General features: G+C 41.2%; 1 protein-coding gene across 1 annotated transcript; it reads left to right on the forward strand.

Annotated features, from left to right (window-relative positions):
• The first annotated feature begins 440 nt into the window (after positions 1-440).
• Positions 441-13390, forward strand: tent5aa (terminal nucleotidyltransferase 5Aa). Its single transcript, XM_054781559.1, has 2 exons — positions 441-9959; positions 10389-13390. The coding sequence occupies exons 1-2, from the start codon at positions 9534-9536 to the stop codon at positions 11166-11168; spliced, it is 1206 nt and encodes a 401-aa protein (XP_054637534.1). The 5' UTR covers positions 441-9533; the 3' UTR covers positions 11169-13390.
• Positions 13391-15791: the final 2401 nt, after the last annotated feature.

A 15791-nucleotide genomic window follows, 5' to 3' on the forward strand; every position in this document is an offset into this window, starting at 1 on the left:
GAGCTGCCCTGCCTGAGCCACTGCTCATTAGCACAACTCAGCTTCTAATTGACTCTGATGACCCATTCGAACACAGAGTGTGAAAATTTAAGGGTTTTATTGGACGTAATTACAGGTAGAGCATCACATCGGAAGTCTGAGTGAGACTGCTCGTGAGGGAAATATTAATTACTCATTAGGGTCTATTTAGCTGGAGCCTTTTTTCATCACACCGTCATAGCATAGCAAGTTGTGCAGACATTGTGGAATCATTTAAAAAAAAAAAAAAAAAAAAAAAGAATCCTCAACATTGATCTACACAGACATTGATTGAAGTGTTATTCCATAGGTGCCCAAATTAAAGAAGGGACTTCTCATCTCGAGAAAATGCACTCATTTTTGGCCTGCTGCTTGTTTTTTAATTGTCATTTGGCATATTGTGAAAATTAAATGAATAGATTGTTAGGTATTACACATTTAACTACTTGCTTTGTCATCTACAACACAAACGTTAACATGTCGAGGTTTTCTTCAACATATCCTGACCTACATTAGATAGGTTTTAGCATCTTCAAATGTACAAAATGTATCAAAGTAGACCCCCCTGCATCCCTCAGTTTTTCAGAATGTGCCCTCGGTGGAAAATCCATGGTTCTCACACTCCACCTTGGAATTTTTTATTTATAGACTGCAATAGAGAAGGTGTCCAGCCTTCAAAGTTAACTAACCTTTTATTGTGTTAGGGTGTGCACATGTATTTGAGATGGTTTAATGGAGGACACTGCACACAATCTGTCTGTAGGGAAATGGGGGAGGACAGACCCTTGGCTATCTTTCCTGCCAACCAGATGGGAAAGTTATGCAGCCATTCTCCAAACTGTGGGGATAACGTCTCTATTATTTATGGGCAAAGGGCGATGGTCCAGACACAATGAAATAACTTCCTACCTGCCCTGAATTGAATAGTGCCAAGGCAAGGTTGAAGTCAAACTCTCCATTCATCCAGCCTGACTCTTTGGATTCGGCAAATTTCAATATCACTCATGCTAAAGCGATACAGTCGGGGACGCAATAGAAATGAGTGAATGGAAAAGTCAGTCAAACTCCAATAATAAAAGTTGTTGCCAGGATTTTGCAGAATCTACAGGGCTGATCCTGGGTACTTGCAGGGGTCAAGGATGAACCCATTACATCTAGGAGATTACAATAAAATATATGGCATAAGAGATTTAGAAGTCACCTTGGTATTTTCAGCCATGCTTGTGATCACTCAACGTATCTACTTCCTTTTTCAATAATGCTCAAAGTCACCAATATAATTGAAACTGCATTATCATTCTGCTATGTTTTGACTTTGAAAGTGATTTATTTATATGACTTGTCTTTGAGTGAGCTTGTCTTAGCTTTCAACTTTGTGATTATGTTGGAGGCTTTCTATTGATTTCTACTACAAAAGGTGTAACTGTCAGTCAATCTATGACTTGGCTTTGCTGCGACTGCATCCATGGCGATGCTGTAAACCACAATTCTTCCGTATTTTGTCAGAGTTGTAGACTGCAGCCCTAACTGATGGCAGCTCACACTTAAACTCTGAGCCATTCAGCTCGACCTTTGAATGAACTCCAGAATGACTTTGTGATTGCCACCTGTCATAGCTTAAACATTGATTAGGAGTTATTAATACATTGTCTTCAGTTCACATGCTGACCCGCAGCTCAAAGAGTCTTCCGGCTGCTTAGTTCCTTTTCCTCGTCTCAGTCGGATGGAGGTAGAGATTCATCTTGGCCTCCCAATCCTATTTAGTGGACATGGAGCCAGTTATCTTTGGATTACCTGACCTCTCCATGGCCGTCATTCTACTGGCAGCTTGTCAGAGATCATTAGGGGTTTAGGGCAGCCTTTCACTGTAAAGAGTGTTGCCTGAACCTGCATTCTGGACCTTAGTGGTCTTGACGTGTGTTTGCTCATTGCTGGTTACTCGTGGTCGAGTATGAGTGTAGAGGTCAATCCTGGACCTGATTCTTGTGAAGTGTTGATAGGAAAAGTAGTGGTGGGTGTGAGTTCAGTCAGTTGGCTGGATGCGTACTTCTTTTCTGAGTCTAAGTGTCTGTGCAGCATGGCGGAGGTCGTTATTATACATTTCAGCCTCCTCGTGGGCAAGATTTTACCAGTTCACCATGTTTGATGCTGTGTCCTCCCAGGTTTTAAGGTCTATGTGACATTTCTTTGTTTGTTTTGAGGTTTTCCCTGCACGTTTTCTTTTGTTTTGCTTTAACAAGTTGGACTTGATTAGTGAGGTAGGTGTGCAGATCACATGACCAGTTCAACTATGCTGCTGTTTGGCAGTGATGGTGACAGTGATTGAGGAGATGCTACTAGCATCCTGTTATTAGTGCACCCATCTTGCCAACATATTGTAAGGACCTCTGACTTTCTGAAGGGTGGGGAGCACAACTGCTTTGTAGACCAGGATTTTGGTCTTTGCCAGGAGGTCATGGTCTCAAACGCTCTTTTCCTGAGCTTTGAGAAAGCTCCACTGGCACGGCATTTGAAGACAGGACATTGCCAAGGTATGGGAAGTGGTCCACCCTGAAAGGCTCTGTTTCATTTCGACTGCCATTGAGTACAGTGGCAGACTTGTTGTAATGCAGCAGTCGCAAGACACAAATATACTTTCCTGGGCTGCTTTCCCAAAATTAGTCATAGACTGATGTGTCAAAAGCTTTGTTGGGGCCTTTGAAGGTAATGTAGTGTGGTTGAGTTTGTTCTTTACATTTTTTCTCTAATTGGCAAGCAGGCAAAAACCACTTGGGGAAGAATGCTTTTTTTGGGGAGGGAGGGATTGATGACTGAGGCATCCCTGAGTTGTGCACCGAGGTATTTAGGAAACCTCTGGGATCTCCAGAATCTGTGAACTGCTGGGTCTCCAGAGCCTTCTTTGTTCACCAGAGGTTCTTCAGTTTCCAGCCTGCTTTGTTTTGGCATCAGCTAGTCTTGCAGGTGAGGTAATTTTGCCAGGTGATAAAAGTTTGCTGCTTGACTAAGGATTGGTTTGCAGAAATTTGTGATGGTCATTGAGCGTCTCCTAGAGTGTTTCCATGTCGTCTGAATTCTGGTTGGGCAGCTCTGCACTAAGAGCCACGTGGAGCTATTGTTGGAAGGTGGTCTGACTCAGTTGCTCTGTTGAGTTTCATCCAATTTTGCCTTTTCTGCTTTCTCCTTTTCTTAGAATTTAAAAATGTGACTTCACAACTGAATCATTACTCAGTGGCCATGTCTATATTTTCACACATTTCCCCCACTGCCGTCCAGCCACACAAGTGGAGTTGTAAAATAAATCTCTGTCCACATAGAAACACATTGACCAGTAGTGCGGTGTGAGTTAAGCAGTCACTTATGACAGATGATTGTAGTCTGGTTTAGTTCCAATTGAAGAGGAACCATCCAAATGTGTTTAATTGTCTTGTCTGTATTAATGTTCATTTGCAGTAGTTACTTGAATTCCAGATAAGGGAGTATCTGGATCCAGTGAATGCATGTTGACAGCGGATTCAAACCTGAAGTACCAAATTTACGGCGTGTCTGTCACATGTATTAGTTGTTCGAGTGCTTTAGCAGTTATTGACTTATTCGCTATCTGTGGAGCCGCAGCCTGCAAGCTTCCAAAGACCTTATTGGGTGAGATGGTTCTCCCTATCTCCCTGTGAAACATGATCGTCTCAGTAACCTTTAAGCTTTAATCTGCAAGAATAACATGAGACCAAACACACCACCCCCACTGGGCTCAACTGAAATAAAGGGGTCCTCTGTGTTGGATTGATTACTGCAGCGGATTCTCTCCAGAGACCCCCCACACATTTTCTTGACAGCGCAGCGATTCTGCAGATATTTTTTTCTTTTTTCTAGCATTTTGATTGAAAAGCAGGAAGGGAATGACATTATTGTCAGTCATACGTCTGGTATACTCAACTGCAGTGAGATGAGCTCACGGAAAGCCAGGAGAAAAAAAGTCAACCTGGAATTCCTGTTATCTCTGTGAAAGGAGACTATAGGGACATAAATGAGTGGATCTTTGTCTTGAAGTAATGCAGTCAATCATGTTTTCTCATGCAGTTGTCACCTTTAGTGGGGCCCTAGACACTTTGCAACCGTTTCTGACTGTTTTTGATCAAAATGACATGCAGTTATTAGATGTTTACTTTGGGTCACATCACTAATGGGTAAAAATCAGATGTCGACTTACAGCTGCCCAATGGCTCATTCTTCCATATTGGAACAACAGAACAAAAAGCTACTTTGCCAAACTCAATGTAAAAAAAGAGTGTGGTTGTTTGCTTCCTTACGGCAAAGATCAATCATTTTCAGTAATTATTGTAATATCAGGTTTTATATTTTAAATACTAGATACTAGATCACAGGTGTCCAAACTTGTTCAATTTAGGCACTCATACTGAGAAGTCAAAGAATTCAGACGCCATTTTGATATTGTATTTGATATTCGACAGATCCGTTGTCATGGCAATCTTGATGTCGTCCAAGTCTTCAAAACGGGTCCCCTTGATGACTCACTTGAGCTTGGGAAAGCAGGAAAAATCACATGGAGCCAGGTTTGATAAGTAGGGAAGTTGCTGTTTCAGGTTGTGCAGGGTTGTCAAATGACAGTTGGCTATGTGTAGATGTTGCTGGGGGCATCCCTCATGACTAAAGGACCTCGGTGTGGGTCATGAATGGCTTTTTCAACAGGACAACGCTGTGGTTCACAATGCCCACCTGACAGGACGTCTTCCAGAGGAATAACGTCACTCTTTTGGACCATCCTGCATCAAATGGACATCAATTCCAGACAGTGGATGCCCTCCTGGAAGCCATCTTTGCCACCCGGAACAACATTCCTGCTAACCTCCTGGAAACACTGGCACCAAGCATGCCCAAACCAATTTTAGAGGTGATTAACAAGAATGGCGCAACTACTCATTACTGAGTCCTTTTTTGAACATTTGATTTCTATTTCAGTTTTTGTTTTGTTTGTTTTTTTTAGCTATGGTCTTAAACTTTTGATCAGCTGATGAACAGCTAATTTCTTGTAATGTAATTTTTTTAAATCAGGATACATGGATATGGAAATATGATTTATTTGAACATTCTTCCCATTCTTTCACATCAGTATACCTCCTATATCACAATTCCAAATGTCCAAAAGGAGCAGGAGGAAGCAGAGCTTATTCAATCCTACCCCCTCTTTGTTTCACATCCAATAGCTAATTCATCAATAGACTATTCAATCTGTGGTTCATGATTGTTCTTCCTTATATTTTTAAAACATCAACTACTGGTAGTGTCTTTTGAGTTGGGTCGTTTTAGTGCATTGTGTGAGTTCTTCACTCAGTCTGTTCCATACTTTGACCCCAGATACAGATATGCTGAAGGTTTTTAGCGTTGTGCGGGCGTATAAGTGTTTTAAGTCATTTTTTTCCCCAAGATATTTCCTCTCTCTTACAGGCTATATGGAGAACAGCCATTTTATTGAACAGTGAAAATCATAACGCAAATATTATGAAATCGGAAATATTCACTTTGTCACACTTGTGATATTACACTTGCATAATTTAGGCTCAAGCACAAAAGTCCAGTAATTGAATATGACACATACTGTATTTACAGACTGTCTTCTTTGAGATTAGACTGACAAACTTTCTCTTTTTTTTTCTTATTTTAAGTTTACTATGTAACCAACGTTAGTATTTTTTATTGATTTTGAAAGCTGACTTTTACAATGTGCTATACCTTCGGGTAGGCTGATTAGTAATTGACGGATGAAATTTGTGTGGATAAACAGGGCACATTTCACACCTATGGACAAATTAGTCTCCAATTAATCCAATTAACTCTCCAAATGAACCAACATGCATGTTTTTGGAATTAGAGAGGAAGGCAGGGTACCCGCAAGAAAACCCTCACATGTGCAGGGAGAACATGCAAACTCCACACGGATATCCTCCAACAGAGATTCAAACCCTCAGTCTCCAGTCTGTGAGGCTGACATGCTAACCACCAGACCACCGTGCGGCCCGGAAACTTACGTATATATAATTTTGAAATATTTTTCACATTCCATAGTTGAAGCAGCTGTGTGGTTTTGGCCACAATTCCATCAAATGACAGGGAAAAACATCAGTATATCCCAACAGGGAACGTTGTGTATCCTTTTCATGCTTCCTTCCGTTTTGTGACATAATTATTATATCCCTGCATTTCAGGCCACTCCAACATAAATAATATGTATTAATATGTGAATACCTGTTGTTTGTTTTGGGTTTAGTACTTATATTTTGTTTTGTGAAATCGCGGGGGTGGGGTCAATTCATAGCAAGCATTTCTCTACACCTGGGAAACACATTGAATAAGTTGCATTCCGTCTTTTGTCACTGATTAATAGTTCCATGTACATTTCCAGATGTGGAATTCAATATCAATGTTTTGTGATTCACCTGACTATCACACGTGATAGCAAAGTATGAGTACAAAAAAAAAAAAAACAAAAAGAACGGAAAGTAAACCCATCTGCCCCGAAATTGACAGGCGGTTCAGCCAAGGCCGCACCCCACCTCTTACTCCAAGTCAGATGTCATATAGGCTCCAGCTTTCCTTTGACCCTCAGCAGAGGTTAGAGTCTATCCCAGCTGGCTTAGGATGCAAGGCGGGGTACAGGTGGACACATGAGACAAGCACACAACCATTCACACCTATAGTGGCATTTCATTAAATGCAATCCTACAATCCAAGTGCTAAGCGCTCACCCGCTGCGCTCATTGATGAAGTACCTACTTTAACTTCGGTATTTTACAAAGAACGTAGCGGGACGTATGTGGCAATATATCGACACAGCTTCTGTATGGGCCACACTGAGTTAAGCAGATAATCAGGCTTTAGAGACCTGAGTGGTTGTTAGTGACGCAGAGCTTTACGCTGCCAAATACTGTTGCCCAGCCCTGACAGGGTTGCTGGACACCCCTCACACATTACATTAAAGTAGCACATAAACAAGGAAAGGAGACATCATTTTAGCTCTCTCACAGGAGAGAACTTGGTCACCAAGTTGCATCAGAAGACCTAACCCAGCCTGTAGGAGGCGGTACTGCAATATTTGAGGGTTCAGTGTTTAGTTCAGGGGTGTCCAAACTTATTCCACGTAGGGCCTCATACTGAAAAACTATTTTAATTTTGGAAAACAGGCTTAAAGCAACCTGTGTAGACATTACCTATAATGATAAGACATCACATGTTATTATGGACATTTCAGCTTGTTGTCATTACTGTCAACCTTTTTCTCTTTCACCCTCATTTTTGCTGGGTTTTTTATTATTTATTATTTATTTTCATTTTAGATTGCGCCGTGGGCCATTAATAAATGAGCGGCGGGCTGCAAATGGAGTTTGGGACGCACTTTGGACACCCCTAAACTAAATGTGATACCCACTACCTTTATATTTACTTGTTAAAGGAAAGGAAGCTATGTGGATGGAGACTTACATGAGTGGTTCATTGACAAATCTGAGTGTACAGTCATCCTTCGTTTATCGTGGTTAATTGGTTACAGTCCCAACCGTGAGAAGTGAATTTCCGCGAGGTAAGATTCAATATTAACAAATGGAACATTTTCGTAGTTAGCATAGAAACCACATTGCTAATGCGCAGGCTATGGTATCACTGCAGGGACACAAGAGACGGCCATGGCTTTAAGCGTAGCATGCTAGGGAGCTAACTAGCTAGCCTCCAATTTATTTATTCTAAACTTAATAAAGGGTTTCAAACGGAGTGGGGAAGAAGGACAAAGTAAGAAGCCAAAAACGTACCACTTCAACAGTGAAACGGCATCCTCAGGCTTCAAACCTGGTTCTTCCAGAGAACAGTGGAACCTTGGTCCTTCACTTCTTGCAAAGAAACTAGCTTGCTAACAAAATGGCAACCAGGAAACCTGAAGTCAGCTATGTAGCGCATCTATGATGGCGCCGGTGAGTGACTCTCAAAAATGTTAACACAAACACGTTTTTGTATTTTTACATGCTTAAAATAACTGTAAATGTTAACCAGTGATAAATGAAAAGGGATAAATGAACATTTAAAGTTACTTTTACCTTCGTTAAAGACGTGATTCTTGATGTGAGTGTTCCTAAAGACACCATGTGGCAGCAAGACACGACACAGACACCATTTTGCTGTTTTGTCAGTAGTGTTTTTCACCTTCTTTATAAAAAATGCTGCAACTTCAAACTTTCTTTGGCTCCGTTCTGGGTTACTGAGGTGATAAACACTATTGAGTTCAAGAAATAATTCGTGGCAAAACGGGAAAGTGGTGTCTCGCTGGCACAGCGTGTGTTTGGGAAGTCACATCAAGAATCACATCTTAAAGAATCACGTCTGTTTATTTCTCTACTTATGCTTGGCAGTGCTGATGCCAGCAAGTCATAGAGTGTTTTTTACAGATTAAAATATCCGTGTTCTCAATACTATTTCAAATCGCGGGAGGAGCTGAAAGCGTTTCTGTTCAAATTGAGAACCATTGCAGTACAGTATTTCAGGTGTAAGCGATACTGCACATTTGAGTATCGATCTGATACCAAGTAACCACAGGGCGACAGTGCAGAGATCGATACTGATAGCGATATTTAACTTAATATTTTTCAAGCTGCTTGAATGCTTTTGTGATTTTGCCTTCAATAAAACATAACAAACTATAAGCTAAACAACACCAGCAATGTAATAATATGAACACAGCAAAAAAATAAACATAGACGAGAACTGAAAACATCGATGTAATCATGCTAGTATCAATCAGAAACTGACGCTGCCGTCGGTATCGGCAATATCGGCATTCGGATCGGTTGTAATGTTAAGTGGGCAGGTAACAGTTAACTTCCTGATCAGTAGGGGAATATATGGCGTTAGATAGACTCCAGGAAAGCAAGTTGGACGTCAGACGCGCACATGTTGCTTTAAGCGGGGCATTTCTTGGCAGAAGGGAGAAGAAATTAAAAATGTGTGAAGGCTGTCCCTTTGGAGGACGCACGCTTCTTCTTGCGGAGCGCTGATGGTCGTTGGGAGAAGTGTGCCAAAGTGTGCTACGCGAGGAGCAACTTATTCATGCAAATTGATCAAATCATAGGCGTGCCTTTGAGCGATGGAGCCGGAAAAGCAAAGCAGCTCCTGGATCATAACGCACCTTCAAAGACTGTGATGCACACTGCTCGGACTCATTCACAGCAGCACTGGAGTCAATCTTTGTGGGCCACAGCCGAACGTCTTGTCTTCTTCACTTGACTGCACTTTCGCGCTCCTCGCTGCAGGCGCCTCTCGGATCTGCAGGTCACTTGTTGCTATATTCTCATTTTGGGGGTTCTCCACTATTTTTCGTGTTAAACACCACTTGGACGTTTTTTTTTAAATGCTGAGATTCGATGCACATCCTGTTACGCCGCGGAACTGATTTCGTGCGTAATTACGCATTTGATCTCGCTTCTTTTGATTAAACAATTAAGGCGTTTCGCAGCATTACTATGTCAGAGGGCGACAATAGCTCCACTAGCAGCCGCCTTCCTGAAACAGAAGGCGGCAGCGTCAGTGTCTTGAGCTGGGAGCAAGTGCAGCGCCTGGACGCCATCCTGACGGAGACGATCCCCATCCACGGACGAGGGAACTTCCCCACGCTGCAGATGCAACCCCGGCAGATTGTCAAAGTGGTGCGCAGCAGGATGGAGGAGAGAGAGATCCACGTCCGGGACGTCCGGTTAAACGGCTCTGCAGCCAGTCACATACTGCATGAAGACAGCGGACTGGGCTTCAAGGACCTTGACCTCATATTTTGTGCAGATATGAAAGGAGAAAGCGACTTCCAGATTGTGAAGGACATTGTTCTGGACTGTCTCCTGGACTTTTTACCCGACTGTGTGAATAAAGAGAGGATTAGCCCCTTAACTTTAAAGGTAGGCGTACACCAGACTCACAACCAAACTTTGATATTTTTCTCATTTTTAGATTTTTTGATTTGATTTCTATGATGTGCCTCACAAATAGTCCCCATGCCTCACTTTGGTAACCCCTGGCCTCCACAAATACTTTGTACTTTTTTGTTCAATTGAAATGTGGTATGGTTTAATTGTACTAGAATTAACGGCCATTGTGGGCGAGCTTAATGTGCAATTAGATGAGTTTGGTGATAGTAAAGAGTGCCTAAGAGGATTGAGCTAAACCAATTAGAAGGGTAACCCGAGCTCAGCCAGCTAGATCTCATATCCCAGCACATTCTTTGCTTTTAATTATGAGGGTCAGGACAGGTGCATTCATGACAACTTTCCAGACAGAAATAACATTGTTATTTATTACTGAATCGACATTCTTTCTGCCTCATGCAGGAAGCCTACGTGCAGAAGATGGTGAAGGTGTGTAACGACTCGGACCGCTGGAGCCTCATCTCCCTCTCCAACAACCGGGGCAAGAACGTGGAGCTGAAGTTTGTGGACTCTCTTCGGCGTCAGTTTGAGTTCAGCGTGGACTCTTTCCAGATCAAGCTGGACTCCCTGCTGCTCTTCTACGAGTGCTCAGAGAATGCCATGACTGCTACGTTCCACCCCACCATCATGGGCGAGAGCGTGTACGGCGACTTCGGTGAAGCCCTGGATCACCTACGCCACAAGATCATCTGCACCCGGAACCCAGAGGAGATCCGAGGCGGCGGCCTGCTGAAGTACTGCCACCTGCTGGTGAGGGGCTTCCAGGCCGCCTCGGAGTCCGAGATGAAGTCCCTTCAGCGTTACATGTGCTCACGCTTCTTCATTGACTTCCCTGACATCGGAGAGCAGCAGCGCAAGCTGGAGTCCTACCTTCAAAACCACTTTGTGGGCCTGGAGGACCGCAAGTATGACTACCTGATGACGCTCCATGGGGTGGTCAACGAGAGCACGGTGTGCCTCATGGGACATGAGAGGCGGCAGACTTTAGGGCTCATAGCCATGTTGGCGGTGCGCGTTCTGGCCGAGCAGAACGTTATTCCCAACGTGGCCAACGTCACCTGTTACTACCAACCGGCTCCGTATGTGGCAGACGGCAACTTCAGTAACTACTACATAGCACAGGTCCAGCCAGTGTTTGCCTGCCAGCAGCCTGCCTACTCCACCTGGCTGCCCTGTAACTGAGCCAGCGCGGAGAGCAGAAGAAGGAAAAAAAAGACGGAGGAGGAAGGGGGTGATTTATTTGAACAGGAACATAGTTGCCACCGCAAACTTGACAGCTGACAGCAAAGTGGTCTCTTCTCTCTTTTTTTTTTTTAAATGTTTTGCATCAAAGCTTGTGTTTGTGTTCATACGTTGAGTATGAATGATAGATAACAAAACTGTCGGCTCAATGTGAATATCTCACACCAACCTTGCAAATGTGGGGACCTGTGCAACTGCAGTCGGCAGAGCTGCCCCTCAGTCAGGAAGTGATGAGTGCAGCACATTCTGCAAAGACCCCCTCCACTAAATGTGGGTGAAGTCTGTTAGGGCAGTCTGGGAGAACACCTTTGGATATTAAACCCACATCTCCTTTGCATTTGGGTATAAATATGGTTGTTACAGACCAAAGATTTTAGATTCTTTACAATAAAACCCTGTTTTTTAGAGGGAAAATTACATATGAAGCTCTATACTATCTATTTGTGTAAGTGAATGTGTCTTGAAGTGCCTATGACCCTTCAGAAAGAGCAGGCCGTGTGATTATTTTCATGTGAATTAGCACCAGGAAGGCTTGTGAATGTGTGAGAGCGATTGTGCACAGACTGGAGCATCACTAGAGTGTATAAAAGTGGGTTTTGCAGGATGATAGAAGCAAAAATGACATGTTTTAAGATTGTGTGCATAGGTCTTATGTGTAAAAATAAAATGAGTCTCAAACCACACAATCATTAAAGTATTAATGAAAGTATTAATACCATCAGAAAACCTGCAAGTTGCATGTATATTTTGAAGGGAATGCATCTCTTTTAGGGACAAGTATGTTCATAGCTCACATAGGTCAGAGCCACTTTAATATTGTATGCAAATGCACACATATGTTTGTGAGGAGCACTAAATCTCTTGATGGCAGACATCTGTCATCAAATGGACCCACACTCCCAATACAGACCTTTTGTGTAATTGTGATAACAAACAGTAACGACAACAGCCTCCTTGGTGGTGCTGCGAAGTGATCGGAAAAGTGAGTGTGCTCATACGCTTCCTGCTTGAAGAATATTTGCCGTGACGCCTCAGATGATGAGACACTATTTGCTGTAGCACCCTGACAGGGAATTCCTCAGCTGCTGCTCAAGAGCTCCAGCTAGGCTTGCCTCTGCAGACGCTCTGTTGAGGACTCTGAAAATACCAAATATTTTGGTGACTGGTAGCCCTTACATCGATTAAGATCATTTATTGATGTGTTCATGTACTTAAAGATGGTGTTTTGTTGCATAAAAAGACAGACGTGAGATGAGAAAAAAAAAAAAAAAAGATGAGTGAGAAGGAAATGGGAGAGATGGGTGCAGCTGGTGATGGGGTTTATCTTTCTAGGGCCACCGTACCACACTCTGTACCGGATCACAACCTCATGACTTTTTCTATTCCGGGGATCTAAAGTATTGTGCTATTTTTTTATCTTCTAAAAATAAAAAAAAGGAAGCAAAAGATAAAAATGACATGCCGTCACATCAGCTTCAGGAAGTGTTACATTTGTGGTGTTGCTGCTATGAATTGTTTCGAAAGCTCCCTTCTGCAGAATTCCAAGCGATGTTGTACATATATGAATACACGCTTCAGCTTTGCCAACCCACTTACGCTGCAGCCTTTCCTGTCGGTGTGTAAAAAAAAGTGAATCGTGACATTTAAAGAACACAACCAAGCCAAAACTGCTATAAATCCTCTTGCTGAGGAAATCATTTTTTGTCTCACACCATTTTTCTCTTTCTTCTTCTCGGTGATTGTCTTTATTGATGGAATCCTTTGGATTGTGCAGGCATTGTATTGCCTTTTTTTTTTTTTTTTTTACTCAGTGACATTTTGCCAGCTTACTAGCTGAAGTCTGTTTATTAGTGATTGTGCCTATCAATTAGAGATCGTGGATTACTGCATTGTCTTGTATACGTCAGCTGACATATGTTCCTCATGATGCAGTCTTTTACAAAACACACAGGGAAAACAGCGGTAAACATCCTTGTCTTGTATGTATATTTTTATGAGTGTTATTTTTTTTTATATATAGATATCAACGTATCAGAGACTGCACATGATGCAGCGCTTTAGAATCTGTGATTGGGCTTCAGTGGATTTGTTCTCAATAGCTTTTTGCTATGTTTGTCACGTGTCCGATGGGTCAAAAATGAAAAGATGGTTTCATCAATAAAACATATGAAAATCACATTAAAGGTCTCATGTCATGCCTTTGAATTCAGTCTCCATTTCGACGGTTACATAAAGAGGCCATTTGTAAGTACCGATCGTATTAGAACATATACACTCATGGACAAAATTACTAGAGTGCCTTTGTTTCTTCAGTTTATTGATCCATTTTAATGCCTGGTACGACTAAAGGTACATTTGTCTGGACAAATATAATGATATTAACAAATTTAGCTCATAAGAGTTTAATTTAAGAGCTGATATCTAGCAACTTCCATGGTTTTCTTGACAATAACCAAAATCCCTTAAGTTCTTACATGAGTAGCTATAGCATTGTACTGCCAAATAATTGAACTCTTATAAGCTATTTTTGTTGTCATTGTTATATTTGTCCAAACTAATGTAGCTTGAGTTGTATCAGGCATTCAAATGAACAAGCAACTGAAGAAACAAGGGTGGTCTAATATATTTTCCCTGACTGTATATATGTACTGTATATACAAACTGAGTACACACACATATACAGATAGGCCAAAGGGGATCCTAAACTATGTATCTCCTGCTCCTGAAGCTCACTGGTTGACCCTATTGCATAGTTGTGGAATTTCTTCAGGAATTCACCAAACAGATCCATAGATTATTGTACCATCAATCTTAATGTAGTGGACAGGTCTGTGTACAATGGAGGCCCTATTTGCTTTGCATCCCAATGTATACCAGGTGTGTCCAAACTTTTTCCACCCACCCTTTGAAAAATCAAAGCATGTAGGTGCCACTTTTATATATATTTTTAAACCAACACATATACAGTAGATATGCAGAGACGTTTTTTTTTATATTTAAAGAAAAAAACAGACTGCATCTCACACCAAACAAAACAAACACAAAGGGTGTTATTAGTATGAACTTTTTCTCCTTACATTACGCTTTTTTTGTTTTTTAAAAATAGTTCAAATGTCTTCCTGTACGTTTTGTCTTGTAATGTTATATTTTTAATCTCATAATATTTTTGACTTTATTATTGTAACCCTACCTAATTTTTCTACAATTGCAACTTCATTCTTTGCTTTGTTCGTTTTTCATATTGCGACTTTTTTCCTTTAATATTTCACCTTTATGATATTTTTCTCATTAAATTAAGACTTTCTTAAAATGTCATTTTTATTCTTCTAAAATTGCTGTTTTTTTCTCCCCCGTTTTTGTTGCAGTTTTTCTAATTTTCTTGTTTAATTGCATATTGTGCCAAGGGCTAGAAATAAAACAAAAAATGGCCCCTGGGCTGCACGTTGGACACCCCTGATGTTTATGCTTATGCTGTGATGCAGCTGTATTTTTGAAAACGATGTGACAGTTATTATCATCAGTTGATACATCTTTTGTTTATTCTGCTCAGTAAACAATGAATCAGTGATTTTTTTAAAATGTCAAATGTGTTAAGTCAAAATACAAAACAAATGGTCAGGGGTTGCCCATAATTCTTTATACCGTGGCCAGATTTTGAGTTAAAGTGATTTTTAAAATTGGGAATGAATGAAATTTGCAAGAGACTCAAAGACGTGTTAAGGGGTATTCATTCTAAAAATATATATTAGTCAATAAATACAAATGTCATTCTTTTTTTGACATTTTGACAAAACAGTTCAAGTACAAAATGATTGATACCATTTCTTAATTTTCTTAATTCATTTAACTGTCCCGTAAGGTCAGGGCTATGAACTATGGACTATAAAAAACATGAAAATGGCAACATTTGTCATAAATATCTCTAACACAACGCCTTACAGTCAGGAAAGACACAGAGTAAGTAAAGTAAAATCAGTAAATCTAACCTTTTTATGTGGCGTTTGCATGATCTCCTCATGTTGGCCTACGTTTTCTGCAGGTGCTCCATCTGCAGCAATAATTAACATTCCAATTACAGTGCATCTTGGTCTCCACTGATCTGCACAGCGTCAACGAATCTAACATGAGGTCATTTGTCAAAGCAAAAGCGTGACAGGTGTAAATATTTCATAATGCCTTTGCCCAGTTTTCTTCAAATAGCTGACACGTTTTCACAATGATTAGACTGAGGTTTGAGCTCTGTGTGTGTCTGTCAGCAGGATTTAACAAAAACCACTGGGGATTTTTTGCGGGCCAACAAAAAAGTCCTAAAATATGCACGGATGATTTTAAAAAGGAAAAAATGACAATTCTACTTTTCTGCAGCGGCAGAGGTATGCACTTTGCGATAAAGCTTTGAATGATTCCTTTATTGATCTTTGACAAACAGAGGGACGATCAGTGGGATTTCCGTTTCACATTAGAGGAGCGATAGGCCGCTTGCCAGATCTTCACGAATTTATGTGGCTGAAATATATAGCTGGGGTGTGCATGGAATGCAGCAAGGAGCCACATCTAAATGCA

This window comes from Dunckerocampus dactyliophorus, chromosome 7 (genome assembly GCF_027744805.1).
Source record: "Dunckerocampus dactyliophorus isolate RoL2022-P2 chromosome 7, RoL_Ddac_1.1, whole genome shotgun sequence".
NCBI lineage: Eukaryota > Metazoa > Chordata > Actinopteri > Syngnathiformes > Syngnathidae > Dunckerocampus > Dunckerocampus dactyliophorus.

What these genes read in the sequence shown, in the direction of transcription:
- tent5aa (XM_054781559.1), top strand. Translation starts at nt 9,534, where the DNA reads ATGTCAGAGGGCGACAATAGCTCCACTAGCAGCCGCCTTCCTGAAACA. An exon ending in TTAGCCCCTTAACTTTAAAG is followed by an intron (nt 9,960 to 10,388) that starts GTAGGCGTACAC and finishes TGCCTCATGCAG; the next exon opens with GAAGCCTACGTGCAGAAGAT.